The sequence below is a fragment of the Entelurus aequoreus genome, linkage group LG27 (genome assembly GCF_033978785.1).
Source record: "Entelurus aequoreus isolate RoL-2023_Sb linkage group LG27, RoL_Eaeq_v1.1, whole genome shotgun sequence".
Classification (NCBI taxonomy): domain Eukaryota; kingdom Metazoa; phylum Chordata; class Actinopteri; order Syngnathiformes; family Syngnathidae; genus Entelurus; species Entelurus aequoreus.
The window spans coordinates 3,599,136-3,622,158 of record NC_084757.1 but is presented as its reverse complement, the minus strand read 5'-3'; the positions used below and the strand labels follow the sequence as shown (position 1 = coordinate 3,622,158).

General features: G+C 37.7%; 1 protein-coding gene across 1 annotated transcript in view; it reads left to right on the top strand.

The window, feature by feature from the left end:
* Positions 1 to 23,023, top strand: part of nme7 (NME/NM23 family member 7) — an 89,121-nt gene that overhangs the window by 37,340 nt on the left and 28,758 nt on the right. Inside the window, exons 9-10 of the mRNA XM_062038548.1 lie at positions 3,127 to 3,195; positions 3,297 to 3,398. Coding sequence (XP_061894532.1) covers positions 3,127 to 3,195; positions 3,297 to 3,398 — 171 coding nt within the window. The remainder of the gene's footprint in view (positions 1 to 3,126; positions 3,196 to 3,296; positions 3,399 to 23,023) is intronic.

The window sequence follows — 23,023 nt, the reverse complement described above, 5'->3', positions numbered from 1 at the left end:
CTGGCACCATACTTATTTTGATTATTGTTTCTCAGCTGTTTGTAAATGTTGCAGTTTATAAATAAAGGTTTAGTAAAAAAAAAAAAGAATAATGATTTTTTTTTAATTAAAACAAAACAAAAAAAACCTCTGCGCATGCGCATAGCATAGATCCAACGATTCGATGAATAAATTAATCGGCAACTCTTTTAATAATCGATTTAATCGATTAGTTGTTGCAGCCCTACTCTAAACCACAGGTGTCAAACTCAAGGCCCGAATGCCAGATCATTTCAAAAGCCTGGAAATAATGTGTCAATAAAGTACTTTATCTTTCTCTATATTGACAGAATAAAATGACACATACTACATGCAGCTCCATTACGTGGATGGCGAGCTAGTGGTGGATGGTGGAGGGTGTGTCAGTCCATCGCCAGCCAGGCATTCAAAAAATAGACCTAAAAATGATGGATCATCAATCTTCACCAAGATGTCACTTTGGTCACTTGATTGACAGTCACGGCACCCGAGGGTCTTGTGAGATGACACTGCCAGATCATTATTAAGAAAAAATGACCGACAGGAAGGCCAGAAACACATTTTATTTCAACAGACCCTCGCGCCGTACCTGTTGTCAAACCTCTAAAGAGTTCCTGTCTTCACAATAAAAGCACTGCTTCATCCTGCCTGCGCTAACAAAATAAGAGTCTCAGAAAGATAGAAAGCTACGGAGTTTGCCGCTAATGTATTTCGTATAAAGTGTATTAAAAGGAGTATGGAAGCTGGACAAATAAGATGGCAAAAAGCAAGCACTTTCATGTGGTATTGGACAGAAATGAGGACTTTTTTCCTCCTCCATTTGAAAAAGTGGAGGTTATCATCACTACTGTCTGATTCCAATCAATGCAAGTCATCACAATCATACCAACTTATATTCTTGTCTTCATAAAGGAAAGGAATGTTAAACATGCTGGTATTATCATTAAACACCTTTAACTTGTTAACAAAAACCTCTCTTTCATAAATAAATAAATATAAATGATATATATGGATGAGGTTTAATTGATTGATTGAAACTTGTATTAGTAGATTGCACAGTACAGTACATATTCCGTACAATTGACCACTAAATGGTAACGCCCCAATAAGTTTTTCAACTTGTTTAAGTCGGGGTCCACGTTAATCAATTCACGGTAAGTAGGGCTACCCCTAGAAATACTGGCTTATGTAACGTTGTTGGATAATCCAAACTGCCTTTTTCTATAACATTGATTGGATAATTGTTGTCAAAGTCAAAGACAGAATAAGCATGTTTTGGCCCATGTTGACAACTCAAGTAGTGTACCATTTATGTATATATACTGTATATAAAGGTTTATTTGAAATAGGGACAGATACAGAAACATAGATATCTGAAACAGTTATCCAATGTATGCATCATAGTGTTTGTAGCCAAAGCTAACTTACAACACTTGTCCCCAACAACAACACAGATCTAACATCATTAAAATAGGAAAATAAAAAGAATGAGGCAAGGAGGAGTCGATAATAGTAATAATACAGACAAAGTGCAATCTAGATAAAAGACAATAATAATAATAACACAGACAAAGCGCAAACAAAATAAGAACCAATTAGTAAAAATTAGTAAAAACTAGGGATGTCCGATAATGGCTTTTTGCCGGTATCCGATATGCCGATATTGTCCAACTCTTTAATTACCGATACCGATATCAACCGATATATACAGTCGTGGAATTAACACGTTATTATGCCTAATTTGGACAACCAGGTATGGTGAAGATAAGGTACTTTTTAAAAAAATGAATCAAATAAAATAAGATAAATAAATTAAAAACATTTTCTTGAATAAAAAAGAAAGTAAAACAATATAAAAACAGTTACATACAAACTAGTAATGAATGAAAATGTGTAAAATTAACTGTTAAAGGTTAGTATTATTAGTGGAGCAGCAGCACGCACAATCATGTGTGCTTACGGACTGTATCCCTTGCAGACTGTATTAAAATATATAGATATATAATGTAGGAAGCAGAATATTAATAGCAGAAAGAAACAACCCTTTTGTGTGAATGAGTGTAAATGGGGTGGGTTGGTGCACTAATTGTAAGTGCATCTTGTGTTTTTTATGTGGATTTAATTTTTTTTTAAAAACAACGATACTGATAATAAAAAAAACAATACCGATAATTTCCGATATTACATTTTAACGCATTTATCGGCCGATAATATTGGCAGACCGATATTATCGGACATCTCTAGTAAATCATGTGTGCTTACGGACTGTATCCCTTGCAGACTGTATTGATATATATTGATATATAATGTAGGAAGCAGAATATTAATAACAGAAAGAAACAACCCTTTTGTGTGAATGAGTGTAAATGGGGTGGGTGGGTGCACTATTTGTAAGTGTATCTTGTGTTTTTTATGTGGATTTAATTTTTTTTTTAAAAACCCGATACTGATAATAAAAAAAAACTATAACGATAATTTCCTATATTACATTTTAACGCATTTATCGGCCGATAATATCGGCAGACCGATATTATCGGACATCTCTAGTAAAAACTAAACAGGGGAACATGATTGTTGCTCAACTAGCCACAATTTTGCTTGTTTTTTGAAAGTGACAAGTGCAAGTATACATTTCAAAGTGTCAGGTAGAGAGTTCCATAGTTGTGCTCCTTTTATTGAAAAGGCAGTCTGGGCAAAAGCTGTTCTACGGAATGGAACGCAACAGTTGCTCGGGTGGTAGATCTGGTACCACATACCATATTAAACATAGACAACATTTGAACGGAGTAGTAGTGAGTATGCTTCCAAGGTGTGGAAGGCCCCTTCCTAAGCCAGGTCCATAAAGGCCTGCTTGGAGGAGTTTGGTGCGGAAGGACTGCAACGGGCAGTGAAGTCGGCCGCCACAAACGGACAAAAGTGTGTCACTTCATTAGTGTGACCGTAGTATTACTGTCGCCTGAGTCGGAGCACGTCGGGCACAGACTGCAGTCAAGCAAGCAGCTGCCAGTGATCCATGCAAGTTTTATTGGAATTATGATAATGCAATCCTTCTAATTCCTGGCACACACTCGTGCCGCCAAATGTGTATTTTCTACTTCACACTCCCAGTTCAATGTGGACCGAGCCAACGCGGAGGAGTTCTACGAAGTCTACAAAGGTGTCGTGCTAGAATACACGGTGAGTATTATTTGTCAATGAAAAGTTGGACGTGGCATCTGTGTGTGTGTGTGCACACATTCCACCTGCCGTCATATTTACAGTTGATTGACACCCAACAGGACATGGTGACCGAGCTCTCTCTGGGACCCTGCATGGTCCTGGAGATCCACGGCGCTGACGTAGCCAAGGCCTTCAGGGAGTTCTGCGGGCCCGCCGATCCGGTGAGTTCTCGTTCTTGCAGCCAAGTTGTGTGAGAAGCCGACTTTCACGGAACCTTCAAATAATGCTAAGGCGTGTCGGCAACACATTCCTGTGAGGATGCTGGGGAAAGGCTTTGCACGGCCGACCATGTGACCAAATGGCCATGTAATCATGTGATCTGTGACCGTGCACAGACGCCTTCACGGCTCACATGACACACAACAGCGTATGTCAGATTTATGTATGTGTTAGTTCTTTTTTTTAACACCTGACACACCCACACCAACACACGCATACTTGCAATAAATCATGAATACAAACCAACGTCATAAAACACAATTTCTGCAAATACCAAGGCTGCAATCATAATGCTGCAGTTATCAGGTTTCCCCCTTAAAGGCCTGCTGAAATGATTTTTTTTTATTTAAACGGGGACAGCAGATCTATTTTATGTGTCATACTTGATCATTTCGCGATATTGCCATATTTTTGCTGAAAGGATTTAGTATAGAACAACGACGATAATGATCGCAACTTTTGGTATCTGATAAAAAAAAAAGGCTTGCCCCTACCGGAAGTAGCGTGACGTAGTCAGTTGAACATATACGCAAAGTTCCCTATTGTTTACAATGATGACCGCATGAAGTGAGAGAGATTCGGACCGAGAAAGCGACAATTTCCCCATTAATTTGAGCGAGGATGAAAGATTTGTGGATGAGGAAAGTACAAGTGAAGGACTAGTGGGGAGTTGAAGCTATTCAGATAGGGAAGATGCTGTGAGAGGCGGGGGTGACCTGATATTCAGCTGGGAATGACTACAACAGTAAATAAACACAAGACATATATATACTCTATTAGCCACAACACAACCAGGCTTATATTTAATATGCCACAAATTAATCCTGCATAAAAACACCTCAGTGTTTGTTATGCTAGCTCCTAGCTCCTATGCTAGCTCCTAGCTCCTAGCTCCATATAAGCCGCCAATCCAATTCAAACACCTGCACAACACACACAATCACTCAGCCCAAAAGACCGTTCACCTAACCCAAGGTTCATAAAGCTTATATATTTAAACAAAGTTACGTACGTGACGCGCACGTACGGTCAAGCGATCAAATGTTTGGAAGCCAAGGCTGCATACTCACGGTACCTAGTATTCATCTGGGAATGACTAAAACAGTAAATAAACACAAGACATATATATACTCTATTAGCCACAACACAACCAGGCTTATATTAAATATTCCACAAATTAATCCTGCATAAAAAGACCTACGTGTTTGTTATGCTAGCTCCTAGCTCCTCTGCTAGCTCCTAGCTCCATAGAACACGCCAATACAATTCAAACACCTGCACAACACACACAATCACTCAGCCCAAAAGACCGTTCACCTAACCCAAGGTTCATAAAGCTTATATATTTAAACAAAGTTACGTACGTGACGCGCACGTACGGTCAAGCGATCAAATGTTTGGAAGCCAAAGCTGCATACTCACGGTAGCACGTCTGCGTCTTTGTCATCCAAATCAAAGTAATCCTGGTAAGAGTCTGTGTTGTCCCAGTTCTCTACAGGCGTCTGTGTATCGAAGTCAAAAGTCCTCCTGGTTAGAGTCTCTGTTATCCGAGTTCTTCCATCTTGACTGCATCTTTCGGGAATGTAAACAAAGAAGTGCCGGCTGTGTACGTGTTGCTGCTGACTTCCCTCGCAAAATAGACGCTTCGCACCGACAACTTTCTTCTTTGCTTGCTCAGCTTCTTTCTCCATAATGCAATGAACATAATTGCAACAGATTCACCAACACAGATGTCCAGAATACACCCAGAATGAGATGAAAACAGCTATTTCGTATTTGCTTCAATGTGGAAGCCATACCCGTGTTCCCCGGGCTACGTCACGCGCATACGTCATCCTCAGAGGCGTTTCGAACCGGAAGTTTAGCGGCAAATTTAAAATGTCACTTTATAAGTTAACCCGGCCGTATTGGCATGTGTTGCAATGTTAAGAGTTCATCATTGATATATAAACTATCAGACTGCGTGGTCGCTAGTAGTGGCTTTCAGTAGGCCTTTAATGAATTCAAACGTGGCCCACTGCCATGGCGAAATATTAACCGCCACACCTTAACAAAACGTTTTAATGTATAAACAAATTAAAGTAACTTGTGAGGGCCATTAAAGTGCGCCTCGCAAATAGTCTTTTTTTTTTTTTTTTTTAAACTCCACAGCAATTCCATCCCTCTTCCCACATTTGTCCGTTGTCTCATATTGAGTTAGAAAAATGGACAAAGCTTGTCAAAAGGCGAAAAAAACACAAAAAGGCACATACTGAAGCGCTTAAAAGTGAATACACTGCAAAAAGTCAGTGTTCAAAAACAAGAAAAAACAAAACAAAAATGAGGGGTATTTTATTTGAACTAAGCAAAATTATCTGCCAATAGAACAAGAAAATTTGGCTAGTCAAGACTTTACAAAACATGCAAAATTAGCTAACCTCAATGAACCTAAAAACACCTTAAAATAAGAATATTCTCACTAATAACAAGTGCACTTTTCTTGGTAGATAAAAAAATGAGACCTTTTTGCTCAATATGTTGAAAAATATTCTTAAATGAAGTAAATGCTAGTACATTATCTTGACATAATGATATGCATTACATTTCTTGAAACCAGCAAACTTATACTAAAAACTAATTTATTGTTCTTAATGGAAAGGCAACAAGGCAAGCGCTTGTTACTCTCGGGGTCTCCTAGCCGCTCAGGCAAATCATATTGTCTAAAAATGCATTTTTCCATGGATAACATGACATCATCGCGCCAAGTGCGTGCTCTTTCAGTCAATTAGTGCGCATATATACAGCCCCGCCCCCGGGCTGTAATTTTAAAGAATTTATCTGAATGTGCATGAACTATTTCTGTTCAAAATTGTTAGAAATTTTGAAATATTGGCTGTCAGTTTACTGTACTACTATATGAGTAAATAATTTCTATTGTTTCATTGAAAATAAAACAGCAAAGTCCATTTGGCTGTCATCTGTTTTAATTATGAGACACATTTGTGTCAAAATCATGATTTTTTTTGTTCATGCTTGAAGTAAGACATTTTTATTTAAAAAAAAAAAGTAGTTTTCTACTTGTGAGTGTTGATGACACAGCTTTGCAACAGTTGATATTCTAGTTTCAAGCATGTTTTACTCAATATAGCTCATCAAATCTCAGCAACAAGCTGTAATATCTTACTGAGATCATTTAGGACCAAAACCCTTAAAACAAGTAAAAGACTTTAACATAAAATCTGCTTAGTGAGAAGGATTATCTTATCAGACAGAAAATAAGCAAATATCAACCTTATTTGAGATATTTCATCTTACTTACATTTCACTTTTTGCAGTGTAGTGTCCTGGGCTGCAAGCCACCTGCCCCAATATGCTGCGCCCTGCTTTTTGCCTGCAGGTGTGAGACAAAACGAAGGGATGAATGATTTGTTTGTACAGAGCCGTATTTGGCTCAATCTAAAAATGTGTACATGGAAAAGTTCACAAATAGAGGGGTTGGTAAATAAAGGTTTTTCGAGGTACCAGCTGCATCACGAAACCAATCAAACTGGTATTACTCCTCTACACCCCTCAGACCTGGTCCCCCACTGATAGCCTGGCGAACTTAAGTTTAGCAACTTGCAGCATTTCTCTCATGCAGTTGTTCTGGGGGTTTGTGTGTGTTTCTGACCCTTGCAGCATTTTCCTTTTGCATTTGTTTTGGAATCCCGCAGCATTTTGAATTTGCCGCATTTTACAGCCGCGTTTGTTTTTGTGTGGGTGTGGCCATATAAGAATACAAAATGAATATTTTATTTAATATATGGAACATGGGCAGCACGGTGGCCAGGGGTTAGTCCATGTGCCTCACAATACGAAGGTCCTGAGTTCAATCCCGGGCTCGGGATCTTTCTGTGTGGAGTTTGCATGTTCTCCCCGTGACTGCGTGGGTTCCCTCCGGGTACTCCGGCTTCCTCCAAAGACATGCACCTGGGGATAGGCTCCTCCCACCTCCAAAGACATGCACCTGGGGATAGGCTCCTCCCACCTCCAAAGACATGCACCTCCCCAGGTGGCAACACTAAATGGTCCCTAGTGTGTGAATGTTGTCTCTATCTGTGTTGGCCCTGTGATGAGGTGGCGACTTGTCCAGGGTGTACCCCGCCTTCCGCCCGAATGCAGCTGAGATAGGCTCCAGCACCCCCCGTGACCCCGAAAGGGACAAGCGGTAGAAAATGGATGGATGGATGGATATAGAACGTGGATGGATAGTAGGGTTGTCTCAATACCAATGTAAAAAAAGATTGTGATGCTAAAAAATATAGATGTAATCATAGTAGTATCGAATAGATACGCTCCTGTACTTGGTATCATTACAGTGGATGTCAGGTGTAGATCCACCCATGGCGTTTGTTTACATTCAGGTGCGCTAGCTTTTGTTAGCGGTGACGCCGGTGAGCTATTGTATCCTCGTACGGTGTGTAGTGAAGCATGTTTAGCTATTCCTCGTCCTCCAGTGACTTGTAAGGAACATACTTTATTGGTTGCCATGTAGGCGAGGATTAGTGATTTAGAAGTAGCTAAAACACTGTGGGTGGATGTTAGCCGCTAGCTAGCTAGCCATGTCTTAAAGCACCTCTTCCTGAGGCTGTTTCAGTGTTATAACTTCACCTTTATCGTCACTTTTTACACCAAAATGCGTCCATTCTCCCTTTTCTGTCTACACACTGTGTCTGCTTGTAAGTACTCTGTGTGTGTGCGCTGCCGAACATGCTCCTCTGCTCGTAAAACCAGCAATGTCACGACGGGACGTCATGTCCGGGAACCGGTACTTTTCAAACAGAGTATAGTTCCGTTTTTGATTCATTAGTACCGCGATACTATACTATACCGTACAACCCTAGTATATAACATGGATGGATGGATGGAAATAACTACATCATGAAATAATACTACATTTTTAATCAAATGAGCAGAATATTGAGTTTTAGGGGCTGTAGACGGGCAGACTATATCACGTGCGTGTGTGTGTGTGTTACTGGATGGTGCAGGTGCGTGACGTGAAACCTAATGGATGCGACGCCGGAGCTCTGTTGCCATGGCGACAAGGGGGGGGACGAGCTCCGCGGGTGAAGCGTGACTCAGCTGAGTCGTTTGTATAATCACAAACAGTTCAGCAGGTTTACTTTGTGTGTTTAGCGACGCTTTTGTCTTTACCCATGATTATGACTATTGTCATGGCGCCGCCAGCGACCTAATGCCGCCACAAGCCGGGGGGAAAGCCTGATTAATTAGCTAATGATTTCCAGGTCACCTGACCCCCACATAATGCTCTTTGTTGCCAAAATAACGATGTCCTGTCGGACACGCTGCTGTTTCCACTCAATACTCGCCCTCGTCCATTATTGTCTTCTAGATAATGTCCGTGTGTGGGCGGGGCCAATCAAAGGATCCAATCAAAGTCAGTCTACAGTGTTTTCAGGCCAGAGCAATCAATCAGAGAGTGAGTCAGTCACAGTACTGTTGCTTCTCCTCGTTTCCCTCACTTTACAAAACACGACATGATTGCGACACATTGGGAGTGGCGCGACCCGGCCAGGGGTCGCCAACAGGACGCTTGCGGCGGCGTGCGCTCCGGACGTCACCGAGGTCACCGTGTCCATTTATAATTGTTTATTCTCACAATGGACTATTGAATAATCGATAAAACTACACATGACTGGACAGCTGTCAGCCCGAATATTCAAGGCAGACTCTGCCCCGCCCCCTTTTGTCTTATTGATTGATCAGCTGGTGCAGTCACTGATGATGACGTGTTGTCCTGCCGTTTCCAACAGAGGCTTGGTTGCTCTTTTTCCCCCCAAGTCAGAACCACACCGGGGAAATAGTCCATGCCAGGGTCAAACTGTGGCCGTCATAAAAACATTTTTAACCGTCACACAAAGTTCAGTTAGTTAGCTTTAGAATAAAACTAAAACAAAGCTAAACTAAGTTTTATGCTGTAGTCTTGGGGTGTCCAAAGTGTGGCCTAAAATGTTGCACGTTTTGTGTTCATGTCATTAAAGGCCTACTGAAATGAATTTTTTTTTATTTAAACGGGGATAGCAGATCCATTCTATGTGTCATACTTGATCATTTTGCGATATTGCCATATTTTTGCTGAAAGGATTTAGTAGAGAACATCGACGATAAAGTTCGCAACTTTTGGTCTCTGATAAAAAAAACCTTGCCCCTACCGGAAGTAGCGTGACGTTGTCAGTTGTTCACTCCCTCATATTTTCCTATTGTTTTCAACGCAGCTAGAGCTATTCGGACCGAGAAAGCGACGATTACCCCATTAATTTGAGCATGGATGAAAGATTCGTGGACGAGGAACGTTACAGTGACGGACTAGAATGCAGTGAAATACATATTTTTTTTCGCTCTGACCGTAACTTAGGTACAAGCTGGCTCATTGGATTCCACACTCTCTCCTTTTTCTATTGTGGATCACGGATTTGTATTTGAAACCACCTCGGATACTATATCCTCTTGAAAATGAGAGTCGAGAACGCGAAATGGACATTCCCAATGCCTTTTATCTCCACGACAATACATCGACGAAGCTCTTTAGCATCTTTAGCATGAGCTAACGTGATAGCATCTGTCTCAAATGCAGATAGAAACAAAATAAATAAATCCCTGACTGGAAGGATAGACAGAATATCGACAATACTATTAAACCATGGACATGTAACTACACGGTTAATAGATCTCAGCCTGGCAAAGCTTAACAATGCTGTTGCTAACGACGCTCAGGCTAACTTAGCAACCGGAGCTCACAGAGCTATGATAAAAACATTAGCGCTCCACCTACGCCAGCCAGCCCTCATCTGCTTTGCTCAGCAACACCCGTGCTCACCTGCGTTCCAGCGATTGACGGCGCGACGAAGGACTTCACCAGATCATCCGTGCGGTGGGTCTGCTAGCATCGGCTAGGCGTCTGCTAGCATCGGCTAGGCGTCTGCTAGCATCGGCTAGGCGTCTGCTATCCGAGTAAGTGGTCCTTGTGTTGCTACAGCCACCTACAACGTTCTTCTTTGCAGCCTCCGTTGTTCATTAAACAAATTGCAAAAGATTCACCAACACAGATGTCCAGAATACTGTGGAATTATGAAATGAAAACAGAGCTTTTTTGTATTGTATTCAATGGAGAAGGCATACCTCTGTTCCCCCGGGCTACGTCACGCACATACGTCATCCTTCGAAGGCTTTTTCAACCGGAAGTGTGGCGGGAAATTTAAAATGGCACTTTATAAGTTAACCCGGCCGTATTGGCATGTGTTGCAATGTTAAGATTTCATCATTGATATATAAACTATCAGACTGCGTGATCGGTAGTAGTGGCTTTCAGTAGGCCTTTAAAAACGGTTTCGACAAAAAGGGCGTAAACATAAAAAAATTGCCCGTGGCACATTTAAAAAAATATATACAGTACAGGCCAAAAGTTTGGACACACCTTCTCATTCAATCTTTATTTTCATGACTATTTACATTGTAGATTGTCACATCAAAACTATAAATGAACACATGTGGAGTTATGTACTTAACAAAAAAAATGTAAATAACTGAAAACATGTGTTGTATTCTAGTTTCTTCAAAATAGCCACCCTTTGCTCTGATTACTGCTTTGCACACTCTTGGCATTCTCTCCATGAGCTTCAAGCGCACCTGTGAAGTGAAAACCATTTCAGGTGACTACCCCTTGAAGCTCATGGAGAGAATGCCAAGAGTGTGCGAAAAAGTAATCCGAGCAAAGGGTGGCTATTTTGAAGAAACTAGAATATAACACGTTTTCAGTTATTTCTGTCATGATCCGTGGTCCAGATCCTGTTTTTATGTTCTGTTAGTTTAACTCCATAGTTCCTGTTTTTTGTGCACTCTTGTTAGTTTTGGTTGCCATGGTTGTGTCAGAGTTTGTAGGTGACGAACCCCAAGATGCAGAGAGGGCGGCAGGCATTGTGCGAGAAAACATGATTTAATTAAACACTATAGAAAAAAACAGACAAAAGGGTACAAACAAAAGGCGCGCACAAGGCGGCGAACAAACTAGGCTATGAACTAAAATAGCACAAAGGCTAACTGTGGACAAGAAACAAAAACACTTACTGTGACACGAAGGAACTATGACTAGAGCGGAGTGAACAAAAGTAGACAGAGCTACAACGAAGTATCGTGACAGGTAGTAGTGACATTGACAGGTAGACACTACAGGTAGAAGTGACATTGACAGGTAGACACTGCAATAATCCAGCAGTGACCGGAGGGCAGGACAGGTTTAAATAGCAGCTGGCTGATTGGCACCGGGTGTGGCCACGTGCCAATCAGCCGCAGCTGAGGGGACAAAGCACTCAGGGAGATAATCAGGAAATGAAGACAAAATAAAAGCACTGACAGGAAACTAAGACAAACGCAACCAAACTGTCAGGGGAAACCCTGAAAGGTTGCATATGATTTTCACCTGCCGCTGATGTTCGGACGCTCACCTGGCTCTAATCAAGAGACATCATTGCTCGTTTTCATGTCCGATTCCAAGTTTGTGCTAGTTGTTCGATTCATGCCGTGTCCACGTAAGTGTTAGTTGTTTCATGCCACAGTTTGATACAGTTTCTCTATGTCAGGGGTCACCAACGCGGTGCCCGCGGGCACCAGGTAGCCCGTAAGGACCAGATGAGTCGCCCGCTGGCCTGTTCTAAAAATAGCTCAAATAGCAGCACTTACCAGTGAGCTGCCTCTATTTTTTAAATTGTATTTATTTACTAGCAAGCTGGTCTCGCTTTGCTCGACATTTTTAATTCTAAGAGAGACAAAACTCAAATAGAATTTGAAAATCCAAGAAAATAGTCACTTGTTTAAATAAATTCATACATTTTTTTACTTTGCTTCTTATAACTTTCAGAAAGACAATTTTAGAGAAAAAATACAACCCTAAAAATGATTGTAGGATTTTTAAGCACATACACCTTTTTACCTTTTAAATTCCTTCCTCTTCTTCACTGACAATTTAAATCAATGTTCAAGTAAATTATTTTTTTTTATTGTAAAGAATAATAAATCAATTTTAATTTAATTCTTCATTTTAGCTTCTGTTTTTTCGACGAAGAATATTTGTTAAATATTTCTTCAAACTTATTATGATTCAAATTCAAAAAAATTATTCTGGCAAATCTGCAAAATCTGTAGAATCAAATTTAAATCTTATTTCAAAGTCTGTTGAATTTCTTTTAAAAATTTTGTTCTGGAAAATCTAGAAGAAATAATGATTTGTCTTTGTTAGAAATATAGCTTGGTTTAATTTGTTATATATTCTAACAAAGTGTATATTGGATTTTAACCTATTTAAAACATGTCATCAAAATTTTAAAATTAATCTTAATCAGGAAAAATTACTAATGATGTTCCATAAATTCTTTTTTTTATTTTTTTCAAAAAGATTTGAATTAGCTAGTTTTTCTCTTATTTTTTTCGGTTGAATTTTGGATTTTAAAGAGTCGAAATTGAAGATAAACTATGTTTCAAAATTTAATTGTCATTTTTTTCGTGTTTTCTCCTCTTTTAAACCGTTCAATTAAGTGTAAATATCATTAATTATTAATAATAACATAGAGTTAAAGGTAAATTGAGCAAATTAGCTATTTCTGGCAATTTATTTAAGTGTGTATCAAACTGGTAGCCCTTCGCATTAATCAGTACCCAAGAAGTAGCTCTTGCTTTCAAAAAGGTTGCTGACCCCTGATCTATGTCCATAGTTCTTGCTAAGTGTTAGCGTCTATGTTTCCTGCGTTTAGTTTTTGTTCTTTAGCCTCTCGTGTGAACGGTACACTTTCCTTTTGTTTTGGTTCCTGTCTTTCCTGATGTGTAGGAATTATTGATTATTAAATATGTTCCTACCTTCAAGTCCTGTCCGAAATAGTCTGTTTGCATCCTGGGAGAACAAACCTCGCAGCAAGCTGCAACCCCCCCCCATTATGACAATCTTTTTGTTAAGTACATAACTCCACATGTGTTCATTCATAGTTTTGATGTGACAATCTACAATGTAAATAGTCATGAAAATAAAGATTGAATGAGAAGGTGTGTCCAAACTTTTGGCCTGTACTGTAAAAGCTCATATCTACTTTACAAAAGAGAATTGTGGGATATTTCTCTTGTTGCCTTATTTGTATTTGACTTTATTATATGGATTTATTTAATGTTTGGCACAGCCGGAGCAGCAGGGGATAGAAAGAAGACAAAGAGGAAGACAGAGGGGGAAAATGTTGAGACAAGAGGGGAATAAGACAGAGAGACAACAATAACAGAACAGCATCAGTGAATTTGATATGTACAAATATGATAAGCGATATCAAAGAAGCAGTCAGTGAAGTGAATATTATTAACACAGAAATAACAATGAACATTATTGCACTACAAATGGAGCAATACAACTATTAATAATGAATAACAATAATAATTACCTCTATTATCAACAATACATATATGTAATGATAACTTGAATTACAAAAGAAAGCATATAAATGGAGGGGAAGAAAGAGAAGCGAAATATATTAACCTTGTAGATTGTTATAGTTACTTAGGTTAATCTTTATCAGTGTGCCGTGCTTTACCCAGTTTCCCCTGGAAGGGAACAACGTTGATGTGTTTTTTTTAGGGATGTCCGATAATGGCTTTTTGCCGATATCCGATATTCCGATATTGTCCAACTCTTTAATTACCGATACCGATATCAACCGATACCGATATCAACCGATATATGCAGTCGTGGAATTAACACATTATTATGCCTAATTTGGACAACCAGGTATGGTGAAGATAAGGTACTTTTTAAAAAAATGAATCAAATAAAATAAGATAAATAAATTAAAAACATTTTCTTGAATAAAAAAGAAAGTAAAACAATATAAAAACAGTTACATAGAAACTAGTAATGAATGAAAATGAGTAAAATTAACTGTTAAAGGTTAGTATTATTAGTGGAGCAGCAGCACGCACAATCATGTGTGCTTACGGGCTGTATCCCTTGCAGACTGTATTGATATATATTGGTATATAATGTAGGAACCAGAATATTAATAACAGAAAGAAACAGCCCTTTTGTGTGAATGAGTGTAAATGGGGGAGGGAGGTTTTTTGGGTTGGTGCACTAATTGTAAGTGTATCTTGTGTTTTTTATGTTGATTTAATAAAAAAAAACCACAAAAAAAACGATACAGATAATAAAAAAACCGATACCGATAATTTCTGATATTACATTTTAACGCATATATCGGCCGATAATATCGGCAGGCCGATATTATCGGACATCTCTAGTTTTTTTTTTCATTAAAATAATAATGAATCAAAATCAATGTTAGGAATTATTGACCTATTCAATGCAACACTTACTTGACATCAAATATTCCACTTTGGAATATTTTTAGGGAAAATATTGCATATTTTGTGCGAATAATAAAAAAAACTAAATTTGACGGATAATTCTGAAGTTGATCTAGAGACTTAAGCGTTGAAGGTTTTAGAAAGAAAAAAAAAAAAAGTAAGTTGTATTTAACACTTTTATGAGTTAGGTTAGGGCCCTTTTGGAACCTCAACAATTTTAGTGGGATTTTTTAAAAGACTGTCATGACCCATTGCTCAAAAAATAATAATGAATCGAAATCAATGTTGTTATGAATTATGAGTTATTTCACATCAAATATTCCATTTTGGAATATATTTTGGGGAAAATGGTGCATATTTTGTGTGTTTGCTCTAAAGTGTATAAAACAAACAAAACAACCCATAAAAGAATAATAAAAACTTATAATTGACAGACAGTTCTGAAGTTGATCTAGAGAATAAAGCATTGAAAGTAAAAAAAAATAAAAAATTAAATCGTAATTATTTTTAACACTTTTATGAGTTAGGACCCTTTTGGAACCTCAACAATTTTAGTGTTGTTTTTAAAAAAACAAAACTGTCATGACCCATTGCTCAAAAAATAATAATGAATCAAAATAAATGGTATGAATTATTGTCCTATTTAAGGCTCCAGTTATTTCATATTAAAAGATTCCACTTTGAAATGTTATGGGGGAAATATTGGACATTTTGTGTTTTTGCCATAAAAAGCAAGAGTTTTTACAAAAAGGGCATAAAATATTAAAATTAAAAAAATATATACCTGTATAACGACCGCGATGATCTAGAGCAGGGGTCACCAACCTTTTTGAAAGCAAGAGCTACTTCTTGGGTACTGATTAATGCGAAGGGCTACCAGTTTGATACACACTTAAATAAATTGCCAGAAATAGCTAATTTGCTCAATTTATCTTTAACTCTATGTTATTATTAATAATTAATGATATTTACACTTAATTGAATGGTTTAAAAGAGGAGAAAACATGAAAAAAATGACAATAAAATTTTGAAACATAGTTTATCTTCAATTTCGACTCTTTAAAATTCAAAATTCAACCGAAAAAAAGAAGAGAAAAACTAGCTAATTCGAATCTTTTTGAAAAAAAAAAAAAAAAATGTATGGAACATCATTAGTCATTTTTCCTGACTAAGATTAATTTTAGAATTTTGATGACATGTTTTAAATAGGTTAAAATCCAATCTGCACTTTGTTAGAATATATAACAAATTGGACCAAGCTATATTTCTAACAAAGACAAATCATTATTTCTTCTAGATTTTCCAGAACAAACATTTTAAAAGAAAATCAAAAAACTTTGAAATAAGATTTAAATTTGATTCTACAGATTTTCTAGATTTGCCAGAATAATTGTTTTGAATTTTAATCATAATAAGTTTGAAGAAATATTTCACAAATATTCTTCGTCGAAAAAACAGAAGCTAAAATGAAGAATTAAATTAAAATTTATTTATTATTCTTTACAATAAAACTTTTTTTTTTTTACTTGAACATTGATTTAAATTGTCAGGAAAGAAGAGGAAGGAATTTAAAAGGTAAAAAGGTATATGTGTTTAAAAATCCTAAAATCATTTTTAAGGTTGTATTTTTTCTCTAAAATTGTCTTTCTGAAAGTTATAAGAAGCAAAGTAAAAAAAATAATGAATTTATTTAAACCAGTGAAGACCAAGTCTTTAAAATATTTTCTTGGATTTTCAAATTCTATTTGAGTTTTGTCTCTTAGAATTAAAAATGTCGGGCAAAGCGAGACCAGCTTGCTAGTAAATAAATAAAATTTAAAAAATAGAGGCAGCTCACTGGTAAGTGCTGCTATTTGAGCTATTTTTAGAACAGGCCAGCGGGCTACTCATCTGGTCCTTACGGGCTACCTGGTGCCCGCGGGCACCGCGTTGGTGACCCCTGATCTAGAGATTTCAGCATTGAATAAAAAGAATTAAAAAAGTCTAATTTCTTTTGACTTATTTTTAACATTTTTATGACTGAGACCCCTCGGGGTCCCTGGGACTAAAATTGAGGGGAGCCCTAAAGGTGAAAAATATTATATATATATATATATATATATATATATATATATAATGTATATATGTATATTTATATATTTATATACACTACCGTTCAAAAGTTTGGGGTCACATTGAAATGTCCTTATTTTTGAAGGAAAAGCACTGTACTTTTCAATGAAGATAACTTTAAACTAGTCTTAACTTGAAAGAAATACACTCTATACATTGCTAATGTGGTAAATGACTATTCTAGCTGCAAATGTCTGCTTTTTGGTGCAATATCTACATAGGTGTATAGAGGCCCATTTCCAGCAACTATCACTCCAGTGTTCTAATGGTACAATGTGTTTGCTCATTGGCTCAGAAGGCTAATTGATGATTAGAAAACCCTTGTGCAATCATGTTCACACATCTGAAAACACTTTAGCTCGTTACAGAAGCTACAAAACTGACCTTCCTTTGAGCAGATTGAGTTTCTGGAGCATCACATTTGTGGGGTCAATTAAACGCTCAAAATGGCCAGAAAAAGAGAACTTTCATCTGAAACTCGACAGTCTATTCTTGTTCTTAGAAATGAAGGCTCGAACACAAAATTGTTTGGGTGACCCCAAACTTTTGAACGGTAGTGTTTGTATATATATATAAATATATATATATATATATATATATGTATACATTTATAATCGCCTTATGATATTACTCAATTTCTGATGCATTTCATCAATAATTTTTTCATGTACAACTTAACTTAACTTTCTTTGAAATTATCAATCAAGTAAAGGTGACATGCAGATATATATATATTTTTATTTATTTGAGAAATTAGTTTGGTAATAACGTATATATAGTGTAATATTTGACATGATCAGATAATATCAAAGTTAAAAGATATGCATTTTTTTAATTGAAAGAACAAATGTATTTAGTAAAAAAAAATTTTTTTTTAAAGTATTTTTGACACACTTCCAAGGCCTTCGTGGGCCAACATAAAATGAAGTGGCGGGCCAGATGTGGCCCCTGGCCTTGAGTTTGACACCTGTGCTGGAGATCAACAGCACATCTATCCGTTTGTATAAGTTTTAATTTTCTGAGCAATGACCGTTTTAAAGTAAAAAACTGCCTGCTTTGCTGCTTGCTACACTGCAAAAAGTGAAATGTAAGTAAGATGAAATATGTCAAATAAGGGTGATATTTGCTTATTTTCTGTCTGATAAGATCATTCTTCTCACTAAGCAGATTTTATGTTAGATTCTTTTACTTGTTTTAGGTGTTTTGGTCCGAAATGATCTCAGTAAGATATTACAGCTTGTTGCTGAGATTTGATGAGCTATATTGAGTAAAACATGCTTGAAACTAGAATATCAACTGTTGCAAAGTTGTGTCATCAACACTCACAAGTAGAAAACTACCTTTTTTTAAAGTCATCATTTCTTATTTCAAGCATGAAAAAAAAAAAGTCATGATTTTGACACAATTGTGTCTCATAATTAAAACAGATGACAGCCAAATGGACTTTGCTGTTTTATTTCCAATGAAACAATAGAAAACAGGTACTCATATAGTAGTACAGTTGGCACAGTACAGTAAACTGACAGTTAATATTTAAACATTTCTAACAGTTTTGAACAGAAATAGTTCATGCACATTCAGATAAATTCCTCAAAATTACAATTAAAAAGATCTTGGCCGGGGGCGGGGCTGTATATATGCGCACTAATTGACTGAAAGAGCACGCACTTGGCGCGATGATGTCATGTTATCCATGGAAAAATGCATTTTTAGACAATATGATTTGCCTGAGCGGCTAGGAGACCCCGAGAGTAACAAGCGCTTGCCTTGTTGCCTTTCCATTAAAGGCCTACTGAAACCCACTACTACCGACCACGCAGTCTGATAGTTTATATATCAATGATGAAATCTTAACATTATAACACATGCCAATACGGCCGGGTTAACTTATAAAGTGACATTTAAAATTTGCCGCTAAACTTCCGGTTCGAAACGCCTCTGAGGATGACGTATGCGCGTGACGTAGCCCGGCGAACACGGGTATGCCTTCCACATTGAAGCCGATACGAAAACGCTCTGTTTTCATTTCATAATTCCACAGTATTCTGGACATCTGTGTTCGTGAATCTGTTTCAATCATGTTCATTGCATTATGGAGAAGGAAGCCAAGCAAGCAAAGAAGAAAGTTGTCGGTGCGAAATGGACGTATTTTTCGAACGTAGTCAGCCACAACAGTACACAGCCGGCGCTTCTTTGTTTACATTCCCGAAAGATGCAGTCAAGATGGAAGAACTCGGATAACAGAGACTCTAACCAGGAGGACTTTTGATTTGGATACACAGACGCCTGTAGAGAACTGGGACAACACAGACTCTTACCAGGATTACTTTGATTTGGATGACAAAGACGCAGACGTGCTACTGTGAGTATGCAGCTTTGGCTTTTTTTTGCGTATGTACGTAACTTTTTTAAAATATATAAGCTTTATGAACCTTGGGTTAGGTGAACGGTCTTTTGGGCTGAGTGATTGTGTGTGTTGATCATGTGTTTGAATTGTATTGGCGTGTTCTATGGAGCTAGGAGCTAGCAGAGGAGCTAGGAGCTAGCATAACACGTACCGTACCTTACGTGCGCGTCACGTACGTAACTTTTTAAAAATATATAAGCTTTATGAACCTTGGGTTAGGTGAACGGTCTTTTGGGCTGAGTGATTGTGTGTGTTGATCAGGTGTTTGAATTGTATTGGCGTGTTCTATGGAGCTAGGAGCTAGCAGAGGAGCTAGGAGCTAGCATAACAAACACGCAGGTGTTATTATGCAGGATTAATTTGTGGCATATTAAATATAAGCCTGGTTGTGTTGTGGCTAATAGAGTATATATATGTCTTGTGTTTATTTACTGTTGTAGTCATTCCCAGCTGAATATCAGGTACCGTGAGTATGCAGCCTTGGCTGCTAAACATTCGATAACTTGACCGTATGTGCGCGTCACGTACGTAACTTTTTAAAAATATATAAGCTTTATGAACCTTGGGTTAGGTAAACTGTCTTTTGGGCTGAGTGATTGTGTGTGTTGATCAGGTGTTTGAATTGTATTGGCGTGTTCTATGGAGCTAGGAGCTAGCAGAGGAGCTAGGAGCTAGCATAACAAACACGCAGGTGTTTTTATGCAGGATTAATTTGTGGCATATTAAATATAAGCCTGGTTGTGTTGTGGCTAATAGAGTATATATATGTCTTGTGTTTATTTACTGTTGTAGTCATTCCCAGCTGAATATCAGGTCACCCCCGGCTCTCACAGCATCTTCCCTATCTGAATAGCTTCAACTCCCCACTAGTCCTTCACTTGCACTTTACTCATCCACAAATCTTTCATCCTCGCTCAAATTAATGGGGAAATTGTCGCTTTCTCGGTCCGAATCTCTCTCACTTCATGCGGCCATCATTGTAAACAATAGGGAACTTTGCGTATATGTTCAACTGACTACGTCACGCTACTTCCGGTAGGTGCAAGCCTTTTTTTTATCAGATACCAAAAGTTGCAATCTTTATCGTCGTTGTTCTATACTAAATCCTTTCAGCAAAAATATGGCAATATCGCGAAATGATCAAGTATGACACATAGAATAGATCTGCTATCCCCGTTTAAATAAAAAAAATTCATTTCAGTAGGCCTTTAAGAACAATAAATTAGTTATTAGCAGGGATGTCCGATAATGGCTTTTTGCCGATATCCGATATTCCGATATTGTCCAACTCTTTAATTACCGATACCGATATCAACCGATACCGATATCAACCGATATATGCAGTCGTGGAATTAACACATTATTATGCCTAATTTGGACAACCAGGTATGGTGAAGATAAGGTACTTTTTAAAAAAAATAGTAAAATAAGATAAATAAATTAAAAACATTTTCTTGAATAAAAAAGAAAGTACAACAATATAAAAACAGTTACATAGACACTAGTACTGAATGAAAATGAGTAAAATGAAGTGTTAAAGGTTAGTACTATTAGTGGAGCAGCAGCACGCACAATCATGTGTGCTTACGGACTGTATCCCTTGCAGACTGTATTGATATATAACGGGACGGCGTGGCGTAGTGGGTAGAGCAACCGTGCCAGAAACCTGAGGGTTGCAGGTTCGCTCCCCGCCTCTTACCATCCAAAAAACCGCTGCCGTTGTGTCCTTGGGCAGGACACTTCACGCTCACACCGGTGAAATGAATGATGAATGAATGGTAGGTAGTGGTCGGAGGGGCCGTAGGCGCAAACTGGCAGCCTCGCTTCCGTCAGTCTACCCCAGGGCAGCTGTGGCTACAAATGTAGCTTACCACCACCAGGTGTGAATGAATGATGGGTTCCCACTTCTCTGTGAGCGCTTTGAGTATCTAACAATAGAAAAAGCGCAATATAAATCTAATCCATTATTATTATTATTATATTGATATATAATGTAGGAAGCAGAATATTAATAACAGAAAGAAACAACCCTTTTGTGTGAATGAGTGTAAATGGGGGAGGGAGGTTTTTTTGGGTTGGTGCACTAATTGTAAGTGTATCTTGTGTTTTTTATGTTGATTTAATCAAATAAAATTTAAAAAAAATAAAATAAAAAAACGATACCGATAATAAAAAAAAACGATACCGATAATTTCCGATATTACATTTTAACGCATATATCGTCCGATAATATCGGCAGGCCGATATTATCGGACATCTCTAGTTTTTAGTGTAAGTTTGCTGGTGTCAAGAAATGTAATGCATATCATTATGTCAAGATAATGGCACTAGCATTTACTTCATTTAAGTATATTTTTCAACATATTGAGCAAAAAGGTCTCTTTATTTTATTTTGATTTTTTTTCCTACCAAGAAAAGTGCACTTTTATTAGTGAGAATATACTTATTTTAAGGTATTTTGGGGTTCATTGAGGTTAGCTAATTTTACTTGTTTTGTAAAGTCTTTACAAGCCAAATTTTCTTGTTCTATTGGCAGATCATTTTGTTTAGTTCAAGTAAAATACCCCTCATTTTTGTATTTGTTTTTCTTGTTTTTGAACACTGACTTTTTGCAGTGTTATTAGTGCAACATTTTCTTGTTACACTCCACCTGTTTGCTTGTTATGTTTTTGTATAGTATTTTGTACAGTATTTTTTAAGATGTGCGGCTAATCTGGGGGACCATGCAGAATTGAAACAACCTCCTTAAATGACATTGTGTATTGTGCGTGCATGATGTCATCATCACCCGTCAGCGCAATCTAATTAAACCTATGGCAGGAAGGTCACTCACGAGGAAGACACACCATTACACAACCATCACCACCACACACCTAACATGATTACACCGCCTCTTCCACCACCCCACACTCCATCTCCTTGTCTGTCCTTGCAAGCCCACATCCAAATACTTGCTCCTTTGTTTTTGTTCAGTCAGCCATGTCCCAAAGTTCCTGTCCTGTCAAAGGGTGGCTATCAACTTTCATACTGTACATACTCATACTGACCTCTGTCAAGATGCAGTCATTGATGGTGCTAACATTACATTTTCACATCATGCTAAGTTGGCAACACTAGCAAAGCTATGTGAGCTACATGCTAACATTACATTTTAACATCACGCTAGATTAGCAACACTAGCATCACTATGTGAGCTACATGCTAACATTACACTTTAACACCATGATAGGTTAGCAACACTAGCATAGCAATGTGAGCTACATGTTAACATTACATTTTAACATCATGCTAGGTTAGCAATACTAGTATAGCTATGTGAGCTAAATGCTAACATGACATTTTAACATCATGCTAAGTTAGCAACACTAGCATAGCAATGTGAGCTATATGCTAACATGACATTTTAACTTCATGCTAAGATAGCAACACTAGCATAGCAATGTGAGCTACATGCTAACATTACATTTTAACATCATGCTAGGTTAGCAATACTAGTATAGCTATGTGAGCTACATGCTAACATGACATTTTAACATCATGCTAAGTTAGCAAAACTAGCATAGCAATGTGAGCTACATGCTAACATTACATTTTAACATCATGCTAGGTTAGCAATACTAGTATAGCTATGTGAGCTACATGCTAACATGACATTTTAACATCATGTTAAGTTAG